This window comes from Cryptotermes secundus, unplaced genomic scaffold (assembly GCF_002891405.2).
Source record: "Cryptotermes secundus unplaced genomic scaffold, Csec_1.0 scaffold375, whole genome shotgun sequence".
Classification (NCBI taxonomy): domain Eukaryota; kingdom Metazoa; phylum Arthropoda; class Insecta; order Blattodea; family Kalotermitidae; genus Cryptotermes; species Cryptotermes secundus.
In genome coordinates, this window is record NW_019731222.1 from 167,510 (window position 1) to 179,038 (window position 11,529).

General features: G+C 38.6%; 3 protein-coding genes across 3 annotated transcripts in view; 2 read left to right on the top strand and 1 right to left on the bottom strand.

Annotated features, from left to right (window-relative positions):
• LOC111866499 (WD repeat domain phosphoinositide-interacting protein 3) overlaps positions 1-6,734 on the bottom strand; it is a 12,926-nt gene extending 6,192 nt beyond the window's left edge. The window contains exons 1-6 of the mRNA XM_023855494.2: positions 6,559-6,734; positions 6,252-6,428; positions 3,498-3,680; positions 2,901-3,091; positions 1,647-1,732; positions 1,362-1,463 (exon numbers count right to left, since the gene is read on the bottom strand). Coding sequence (XP_023711262.1) covers positions 1,362-1,463; positions 1,647-1,732; positions 2,901-3,091; positions 3,498-3,680; positions 6,252-6,428; positions 6,559-6,625 — 806 coding nt within the window. The 5' untranslated portion in view covers positions 6,626-6,734. The remainder of the gene's footprint in view (positions 1-1,361; positions 1,464-1,646; positions 1,733-2,900; positions 3,092-3,497; positions 3,681-6,251; positions 6,429-6,558) is intronic.
• Positions 6,735-6,803: 69 nt separating this feature from the next.
• LOC117282013 (rRNA methyltransferase 2, mitochondrial-like) lies at positions 6,804-10,431 on the top strand. The gene is made up of 3 exons (XM_023855482.2): positions 6,804-7,086; positions 8,022-8,161; positions 9,944-10,431. Exons 1-3 carry the CDS (start codon positions 6,887-6,889, stop codon positions 10,372-10,374), a joined length of 771 nt encoding a protein of 256 aa, XP_023711250.1. The 5' UTR covers positions 6,804-6,886; the 3' UTR covers positions 10,375-10,431.
• A 258-nt stretch (positions 10,432-10,689) lies between these two features.
• LOC111866490 (rRNA methyltransferase 2, mitochondrial) overlaps positions 10,690-11,529 on the top strand; it is a 4,720-nt gene continuing 3,880 nt past the window's right edge. Inside the window, exon 1 of the mRNA XM_023855481.1 lies at positions 10,690-10,879. Within this exon, the coding sequence (XP_023711249.1) occupies positions 10,690-10,879 (190 nt within the window). The remainder of the gene's footprint in view (positions 10,880-11,529) is intronic.

Below are 11,529 nucleotides of genomic sequence, written 5' to 3' on the forward strand. Positions count from 1 at the left end.
CTTCTATCTTGCACAGTGTTAATACATACCAACAGTGTGCTTGTGTGCTGCCATCACACTAATATGAAGTTTGCAGAAATAAAAATGTTTCCACTGCTGCTAAATCATACAGCTGGTTACAGACGATCATGTGGCTATGTGCAAGACACATCATCAGTTAATCATGAGCAGGGCTGCAGAATGGGTGCATTAAGAAAATCGGAACAGCATGACATGGTTAAATGCCGGCACTGCAGGTTCAAATTCCATCCAAATAAGACCACTGAGCTGTCATTCAGTTCCTTTTATTACCCCATCATCACCATCAGTGCACAGCATTACTGTGGAACCCTAGAAGATTTTTGCACTGATAGCCTGGCATGCTCATGAGAGGTGTCACTCTGCTGCATGATAATGCCCATCCTCATGTGGCCTACCTGTCTTGAGACATTCAACAACCTCTACGGCCTGGACATGTCACTTCCGTGTGTCTGGTCCCCTCAGGAAACACTAAAGAATCATGGATTCAGGGTCAACATATACATCAAGATTGTAGTGGTGGACCCCAGGAGTTCTTTGAAGAGGAAATCTATCAGCTGATGCATCAATGAGATGCCTGCCTCAGTGCCCAATGGGACCACTTGTAATATTTATAACCATAAAACAGCAATTGTTACAGTAACAATAATATTACATTGTGAATGCCTGCTCCCTACACTCTTACTAGCACTGCTCTGCTGGTTGCATGCTTGGTTTATTCTCTGATGCTGAGGATGGTGGTAATATGTTCTTAACTCTGAAAATTTCTACCAGACTACAGTGTCACATCCCAGAAAATTTTATTTTTTACATTCAGTCAAGAGAACCTTAAAACTGACATTTTCATCTTATTCTCTACTTACATAACAAACACTATCATGTCACAAAAAAAATTATGTGGATTTTTCCAGTTCTCATGGTGGTACCTATGAAGGGCAATATCCGCTGGGATGTCACACTGTATACTTTGGCAGAAGTTTACTGACATTTCTGAGGGAAAATGGTAAACCACAGATCATAACATCCAAGAAGATAGCACTCTTTACAGCTTTTGTTTCAAACTGTATAAATGTTGGTAGTATTGATTTAACATTTCCTACCTGCTTAATCACCATAACAGATCAAAAAATAATTGATTTCCTGAGAATCCTGTAAGTAAGAGCACATGCTTATTCTTCTGTATCTGAACTGTATGTCATATTTTCTCATCAAACAGTTCTGATTACAGCCACATACTTTTACTAATAATTAAAATTAAATCCATAATGAGTAATTTTTAACATTCTAACAAATTTCTTTATATTTGTCATGTGGACTACAGTGTACAACATTAATAACCGTACCTGGACTGTCTATTCAGCTTCTGGTCCTCAACAGCAAACACATGTACAGTGCCATGATCACTGGAGACACAAAGCCATGACGAATCATGATTGAAATTTATGCTGTGAACAACATAGTGTCATTATACAACAAACTGTTACCAAATACCTTGTGAAAATAAATGTTATAAAATATGTTATAAGAAGAGTTCAGAATGTCTAGTGGAAGCCATGATCACATAATCTATCACTACTTTTTATTGATAAATAATAGTGAAAAACACTGCAAGAAATATAGCTCCTCACCAGTAAATGTTTGCTGTGTTTGCCCCTCTCCGTAATTCGTTGATCATAGATCCTGACGATGTGTCAAATACTCGAATTAAAGTACCCTGGCAGGAAATAGAGCATATGCAACTTAATGATGTACTATGGGCCACAAATAAGGACTGCTGCTAGAATGCATACATACATACATAAGAAATGACAAAACAACAGTAGTACAATATGGTGTAAGAAACATTATGTTAAGTGATTCTTCTTACCCAGACCTCATGTTTAGTCACTTGACACATGACATAAGTATACAGGAGAGTGGATCAATAGGGAGTGTATCTGTGATTATAAGAGCCAGAGATCCACAGACAGGAAATGATTATTTTCAAGGTTATGTATATTTGTTGCAATTGAGACCTTTCAGGATAATGCATGGATGCATATCAATTAACACAAATGAAGATTACATAATGTTCAAGGAGGAAAAATGGAGATAATGGAGCTTCTAACTCCATGCTGCATCCACAGTGCTTGAGACGAAGACAATAAGTTTATAAGAAATGAGGCTCAAATACAAAGCCAATGCAACACAGTAAACCATAAACATTTTAATAAAATTTATAAGTTTTATACCTTGTGTCACTGAATGTTAAGGTTGAGTGGGTAGTACTACTGTTTCATATTTGGCAGGTCCCAGGTTAAACACTGAACCTGGAGGTCATCTATTCTTTATTTCTTTCTTAAGTTGGTCACTTAATGATGCTTTAAGTATCAAGTATACAGCGTCAATGATAAGATGAATGTGGAGCAAGTGGCAGAATGAAAACTGGTGAAGAGACCAAAGCACCTGGAGAAAACTGGCCTCTGTTCCATTTTGTCCACCACAAATCCCACAGGACATGACCTAACTGACCCTGAATGCTGAGGCAGGTAACTAGCAAATAACGGACTGAGCTATGACATGGCCTATTGGTTAGCTTGATTGAATTTTTCATGGTTTTACTCATTCAGTCCAAGACAAATGGTGGGATAGCACTTCAAATTAGTCCACGACTGCTTACTTAACCATCCTTTCCAATTCATTACTCACTAATCATCCTATCATATGACACTACGTGATCAGAGCTACTGAAAACACCGTTAAACATACCAAGGCTATTATAAGATACATCTTGTACTGAACTTACAAACTGATGTTTCATACACACATCATTAAAACAATGGAAGGTTGGTTTTATGAAACATGATACATATAGTAGCATAAAAATCACCATAGAAACAAACCTTCTCAGATGCAGTGGCGAGGCGAGTTCCTTGTAAATTGAGAGCTATGCAGCTAAGAGCTGCCTCATGCGCTACTATGTCAAGTGGTGCTCTCTCTGTGTTGGCTAGGTCAACAACCTGAACATGTCCCGTCTTGCGTCCAGGGAATGCCAGTAAGGAATTATTGCTATTTGGACATAATACACACAAACCTATATGACAAACAAAACACGTATTTGTTACTAAAATACCATCTGAGCTATACAAAAAGTCACATTCCAGTAATGCGATTTCAATTCAGAGACCTGGCTAATGTATGTTAGCATACAGGATCACTATGCCTAATGTCCATGGTTCAAAATGAGCCCTGTACAGGGCACATACTTTTGTATGTCTTTGCTGTCCTTTACTGACAAAATCAAAATTGTTATTATGGAGAATAATGACTTGGCACCAAAGGTCATGTTAAGCTGCAACACTGTTGATCATCATGTTCATGATAACTTTATCACTAGGAGTAAATGTAATTCAACCATATGAATACTCCTACCTTAGGATCAGTTTTCTTTGCCTTTGAAAAATAAGCAAATACATTATTGGTGCATTACTGTTTCTTACCTTTGGGATTAGGATTTGTTTCAAACACATGAAGCTGCTGTGGCGCTTGGGTGAAGGTGTACACTTTGATAACACCCTCTAACACAACCACTATCCTATCACGTCGCAACCGAACCCCTCGTACAGGAGCATTGAAATCCAATGCAATTACTGGTGTCTTCTTTAAGTCATCCCACACCATAACTGAAAGTTACAAAATACTGGGTGCAAATGAAATATCACATTCTAATTAATTCACATAAATTACTATGGATCAATAAATATTAGCTTATTCACTTGCAGTGTTCAAATACTTCAAAACTAAACAAAAATGTATACATAACACACACATCACAAAACTTCCTCACTAAACAGGTTAGTCTACAGGTAACACTCTAGTGTTGTATTTGGGAGTATTTGGCTCAAATCTTGGCTGGGATATCAGCTGCCTTGGCTGAGATTTTCTGTAGTTATCCCCAATTCCTAGACAGTATCTTGAATAAAGCCACAATCACCTCCTTCAAACTTCTTTCCCATTCGTCATTTATCAGTGATCCTACCATTCAGTGCTATAAAATCTTGATAATGACACTGTCATTAAATAGGAAACACAGAACATATTTTCCTGTTGAGGAGGCTGGTGTAGCAGTAATGCTCCAATCTTACGTTCAGAGGGTGCCCAGTTCAAATCTTGGTTGGGGTACCAGCCATTCTGACTGAAGTTTTCATCAGCCGCTCCAACCAAATGGTGGGGTAGCACCTCAGCTTGGGCATGACTCTTTCCAGTCCACAATTCATCAATTATTTTACCACTTGATGCTATACAGCCTATATATCGATAGACTTACAAAATAAATCACAAAAGAAACTTCCTATTTGCCAGAGAACTCTGCATAGCAGAATCCTTTGTTGAAAGCTAACAGTCACTATACCACTACACTCAAAGTTTATTACCATGTTCGCACCAGCCCACAAATGTTCAATGGAACCTATAACATGTCATCCAAGTTCCACGCTCTTCACAAGATTTTTAAATATACTTTCCTTTCTTAAGGAAGACTGAGATATTTCCAAACCAGATGACTGATTTTCACAACATTTGGTATGAATGTTGCAGGTTTGATGGAGGTGTGTCACGAGGTCTGGTCTGGTGCACACTAGACTAGACTAGACTAGACAGACCAGACCAGACCAAACTAAACTCCATGGAGCTGAGCCCTTCTTGAGAGGCCACCAGTCGCACAGCTACTGAAGAACTTCCCAAAATTTTAAGGAACCAGAAGTTTTATTACCATGTTCACAAGCGCCCTCCACTGGTACCTACCCTGAGCCAGATCATTCCAGTTCATACAACCTCATCCTACCACTCTAAGATCTATCTCAATATTATCCTCCAACATATGTCTAAGACTTCATAGCAGTCTCTTTCCTTCTTGCTTTCCCATTGAAATTCTATATGCAGTCTTCTCCCATGCACGCTACACACCCTGCTCATCTCAACCTCTTTGACTTGATCATTCTACTTATACTTGGAGAAGAAAGAGTACAGGTTATGAAGATCCTCATTATGCAGTTTATGACTTCATCCCACTCTGTCAACTTTACAAGTTTGCACATCCATAATACACAAATACTTGCAAATGAATGTAGGTCTCTATGCAAAATCACAATATAAGCATAGCACGTGGCCAAGTTCAAATACGTATTTGGAAATGTCAGTAAAAGGTTTTAAAAAAAGAACTATCACTGTTAACAGGCTGCTGAGGTCCACAGGGTTGTGAGATGTCGAGACTCCCATATTTTCTAGAAAATCTGCTCATTGATGGCAGTGAGGTTGTCAGTCTTACATGCTGGCTGCAATTTATACCCCGGAAAATTCCTAGTTCTCATTTCTGTAATATCTCATTCAAGAGGAAATTAAAACCAGATTACATTCAAGTAATGCTTCCTATGATTCATTCAGAAATTTTTGCCCTCTCACATGCTTTCTCAAAATGTCAAGATGAATACATACAGAAACTATAATTCTGTTTCTGGTTCTGTATGGGTGAGACACTTAAGTCTCTGCCATTAAGGGAGGAACACAGACTGAGGATGTTCAAGAACTGGGTGCTGAGGGCAACAGCTGAACCCAAAAGGGATAGGTAATAGGAGGCTGGAGAAAACTTCACGTACGCTTCACCAAGTATAATTAGAATGATTTAGTCAAGGAGGATGAGATAGGCTGTGCATGTAGCATACATTGAGGGGAATAGGAATGCATACACAATTTTGGTGGGAAAGCCAGAAGGAAACTGACCACTATGAAGCTGCAGATATAAATAGGGGATAACATTAAAATGCATATTAGAGAAACAGGATGGTGGGTATGAACTGGACTAATGTGGTTCAGGACATAAACCAGTGGTAGGCTCTTGTTAACACAGTAATGGACCTTCAGGTTCCACAGATTGTTGGCAATACTTGAGTACCTGAGCAACCACTGACTTCTCAAGACGGTCTCACCTCCATGGAGTTACTAGGTATGCATGGAAGTTAATTTACAGGTCACATGTAACTGAAATGTTCATCAAGTGTATGTCTCTAACAGAACTGTGGATACATTCCTGGTCTGGTTATTAAATGATTATTTTAAATACTATATTACGTTCGCATGTCAAGAGCTTGGAGGACCACTGGCTGTCTTCGACTACTTGTCTTATGCCAATTACAGGCTTAATTACAGCTGTATTTTTAGATCGTACGTGGAAATATTCGAGGCAACAGCTTTATTACCTCTGTTTGGTGGGTAAAGCGGTCTTGGTCCCCCACCAACAAGGGCCAAATAATTGCACCGAAAAAGCATTTCAACATAGCTCAAGCCTCCTCCTGCAAAATCCTGTCGTTCTTTCTCTTTCAGTGGATCACAGTTGTACACTCGAAAGCCATTTTCCATTCCACAGGCGAAACAACCTGAAAATTATAACAATTTTACAGTGCTGCTATACACGCGCATACACAACGCAGCAGCGAACATTCTATATGCGGCAACTTAAACCCTGTCAAAACTATACACTAACGTGACACATGACTTCCAACATACCTTGATCTTGATTAAAGCCAGCATACAAAAGACCATTTCCATGTGGATTTGACACGCCTAAATTCATCTTTAAAGTACTAAGTAAGTTCACAGACAATAAATTATATATATTTTACGACATATCATTTCCAACTACGACATACTAGATGCCATCTTTATTGACATGTCGTTCAACCAATCGCATTCAAGGAATCTAAATTTGACCAATGATATCTTCTTAACATAGTGTTGACCGGTGTTGACCGATCTGACCACGGATCACGTACGTCTGATGAACAACATAACGTCATGGCGGTTTGTGAGGTAACTTAACCTCAATGTACTAAATATGTTAAACATGAACTTGCAATTGTTACACACTATCAAGACCAAGAAATGTAATGAAACAGTGAAATGTATTAGCACGTACTATCACCTGTATAAAGAAGTTCCAAAAGATCTGAAAGGTCGAAGCAAAAGTTCACAAGAATGGTTAACAAGGCAGCTTACCGATCCATACGTAGAAAAGGCCAGAAGATTAAACTACAGGTATTATGTACTTCTTTAAGATCAGTAAATAACTAAAGTGGCTCATAATTCGGCTATTTCAAATCTCCGTTAATATATACGACGATGGGCTTTAAATGCGGCATTAATATACATTTGTAGACGATGGACGTAACGTATTATGGCAGCGATATTGCCTGCATACAAGCAATAGTATAGATAAGAAATTTCTGACAACTGCCCATCTGCGAGGATGTCGAAACCTCTCGGAACCCATCATGTAAATTGTTGGTAAATTTTCATTAATAATCGAAATTTAAGGAATAATCAGTTCCAGCATTGCACTACTGCAGCGACTGTTGACTTTATAAAGGTGAACTTGCCCCTGTGCTTAATTAATTACCACACCAAGACGATGTATATATGAATATGGGTATAGCTCCACCATTCTTCACCCTGCATTGAATGTAGTCGAGTGATCAGCTTCACGCTCTGGCCCCTTTACCTCTGGGGGAAAGAGTCCTAGATGCACATTAGGTAGGAGGCTACATAGGCTCTAGAGTCAGTCTGAATGGTGTGGAATAGAGAAGAATCTTCTGCCACTGCTGGGAATGGAGCCCCCACTTTTCAGTTCATAGTGCATTGCTGTACTGTCTGAGCTAATCCAGCACCCCTTTGGTTTGATAGTGCTGCTTAATTACGCATTCTGTAGCACAATATCAAGCCATCATGTGAACTCTGTTCTTTAACACTAGTAAAATTGAACAGGCCATCCTCATGGTAATGTCTTCTTTACCCTAGGGAAACTACCTATGCTAGCAGATATGAAAGCTGATAGACCTCAGAACCCTTCCTGTGATACATTTAAATAAGTGAAAATCCAGTGTTCTGTCAGTGAACTTCATTTTCTCAGTGTAACCTTAGTCTGTACTGTTACATGTCATTTGCATACATTATATTACACTGTATATTAATAGGTGTCGCAGTGCATTTAAACTGATTGAGATTGATGACAGATTCAAAGTGCTATCTCCTGGAGATTATGTTGTTGATTGTGGTGCAGCACCTGGAAGTTGGACTCAAGTTGCAGCACACAGAGTTAATGCTACTGGGAAAGGTACTCCATTTTCAGTATTAAATTAATTTTTGATTAATTATACTGTTTTACTACCTTTGATGCTAAAATCAAGTGTGCAAGTACTGTACTAACAAACATGCTTTTAGAAAATAAATCGATGGTGATGTGTATTATATGCTCTTACATAAAATTACAGGCAAATGCAAAATACATTGCTGTCTACTCATACCAATATTTACTCTCTAAAACTACCTGGCACTGAGCAAATTTCAGTGGCACTTGGTATTGGGGTTCCACACCAAAAATTATCGTTTCATTTCAGTATAATTAATCCACGCAAATTCATATAAGAAATAGGTAAGACATAAAATATCATTCTCATGAGGTCTCTCAACTTCTCACTGAAACGTTTCTTCTTGATAATATAGTTACCAGAATGCAAGGTAAAAATTATAACACTATGCAGTGTTGTATTATTTTAGCCTACTTTCATCATTTTGAAAAAATAAAAGTAGGCTTATGTGATAAACATGCTGTGCATCTGTGTACATTCCTCTGAAATATCAGTGGATTTCTACCAGATAATATGGCACTTCAACCTAGAAGGTGACACTCTTTTGTGATTCAGTTAAAAAGTTAAGACTTCTCGTCCATTTTTTAACCATTTTCAACTTACATTGCATTCCCATGATGCTTCATTGGTATTGTGCAATCTTCATAATTGGTCTCTTGTTGCTTGTCCTTTTTTTTNCTTTTATTTTACACTGATGTAAACAGCTAAAGTCATTATACATTTCCTAACGGTGATAAGTTTTAGATTCCCCAATGAATGCATTATTTTCCAAACATAACTCATATAACAAGGCTATCAGTTCATTGTATAAATCTTCGGTGGTTTTCTTCCTACAAATGATGTGGAAAGATAATTTGTTAAAGCAAGTGTCACGTAACTTCGAACAAGGCCAAGAGTAACCTTGAATGCGCAGAAGAAACAATTGGCCGCGTGTGACTTCTCACACCCACGAACCCACCCCCTTGTCTGAAATTTTTTTCTGCGCATTCAAGGTTACTCTTGGCCTTGTTCGAAGTTATGTGACACTTGCTTTAACACTAATGATTTTGGCTCACAGACTGCCTATTTTAACTGCAGTTTTTCATTGCCCCCCCCCCCAAATGAAAATGGAGTAGTACTTCAATTATGCCAAGTCACTTCCTTCCACATCCTTTATAATTCATAATTAATTTATAATGCTGTAATTCAACACTCTGTAGTCAAGCTACTGACAGTGTGGTAAAATAAACCACAAACAAATTGACATATAAGAAGTCTTGATGTATATCTTTTTGGTAATACATGTAATATCTGTCAGAATCTTACCATTTATACAGTGATATGCCAGTTATTTTGGGGGCACTTTCTGTCATGTAGGAATGCCTCAGATGTATGTCACTGGTTCAAGGACAGGATTGATGATGTGAGAGGTTCTTTTGCCTGTCAAACATCTCTCAGAATCTGCAGGATAAAATTTCTCTCTTTTCTCTAAACTTCTCCTCAAAATGTTATTGATTTGTAGTTTATGGGTGTATAATTACATTGTTAGTAACTCGAGACTATTGGCTTAATGATTGGGTGATTGCAGTAATACCAGTAACATTATCGCTCGAGACAAACTGTTTTGGTTTTCCAAATAATGAATAAAAATAATCATAAGAGAAATTAAGCTATAAAGGCAAATTTGTTCCCTGCAACTTTACATTAGAGATACCTTTGGCCACATCTTGTTGATCATCTTACAGTTGAAGTCAGTTGTGTTCTTACAGATGCCAAGAAGCCTGCCGGACAAGTTATAGCTGTCGATCGTAACCCAATATACCCCATAGAAGGTGCCATATTGATGGGTGGTGTGGATTTCACAGCAGCTTCTGCCCAAGCGAAAGTCCTGGAACTGCTGAATGGCAAGAAAGTTAACATTGTTTTGAGTGACATGGCTCCAAATGCAACTGGTGTTCGTGATATAGACCATGAGAATATTGTGCATTTGGCTTATTCTGCATTGCGCTTTGCTCTGCAGGTATCGTATGTGGGTGGATCTGTCCTACTTAAGATATGGGATGGGCGTGAATCCAACAGATTGGAACAGGACATTGCAAAGTTCTACAATCATGTAAGGGTTGTAAAACCACCTGCCAGCCGTGGGGACTCTGCTGAAAAGTTCTTATTGGCAAGAATGTTCAAGGGCTTAAAAACGTAACATTTACTTTGTAATATAATGTTATCAATTTTGTATTCAATTAAAGAGCTACTTCTATTAAAACCTGGTTGTTTTATTAAATTTTATACAATAATTATGCAAACCCTTGTAGCTTCTTGTTTCATTAAGCACCATTTTTGTGTGTGACCATTATTTTGTCTTTTTCTGACAGCTTCACCGAGCTCTGTTATGATGATCTGTTGCATAACAGTGGTGACTTTTAACTTGTCACTGTTAGACAAACTGGGAGCCTCTACTGACAGACGATTTTTCTGAATTTCCTGCTATGGCAAATGCTGCTGCATGGGGTGCCACATGCTTTTCCATCTGTCTGCAGTGCCTGTGGTTGCTGGTGTTGCTGTCTTGACAAAGTGCAGCTGCGTAGGACTGCTTTTGAGAGGTGTACTTAGAGAAGAATGTCCTCCCAGAGGATCCTCAGTAGCTCATTGTGCTTTTCTCATTTGTAGTTGTCCTTTTGCATGGCTGCAGCCAAGGAATGAGCTGGGTGAGGTTTCTGTCCCTAACAGCTAACTGGCTCTGCTTACAGCATCTCCCCACGGACCTTGTAGAAAGCACATTATCTCTATTGCAGTGCAATTGTTGCGTTTTTGTCTGTTTGCAGAGCTGTTACCTAGCAACGGCTATTTCATAGTTACTTGTTTCATGGTGTTTGACTAACAACAGGTCTGCATGCTACAATATATTACTTTTATTGGGAATTACCTTATTTTGGTTTAGAAAGTAATACTTTTCTGCCAAGCGTGTACATGTAGCTGTGTTGCTATGGACTTCTGTTTTGGAGGAGCTACTGTCTAAGTGCCATTATTGGTAAATGGGTTCTAACTGCAACAGTAGCTCCACCCACTATGTGGCTGTAGCAGAAAATTGCTCTGTTGCAGTCATATTCACAGAAGAGAAAAAATGATATTATTTCTTCTGCATTAATTATCACAGGTGCATTTTTATAGGAATCTCTTTGTTGTAAGGCAGTGTATTATTTTTTTATTGCTAGTGGGGTGGGACTAAGTGCCTTATACTGTGGCCACTTCTGGCCTATTGTACCAGCCCCAGATGATAGGTGAGGGTGATTGTGGAGCAATTGGTGGAATGAAGATTGACAGGGGAAACCGAAGTACTTGGAGAAAACCTGCCCCA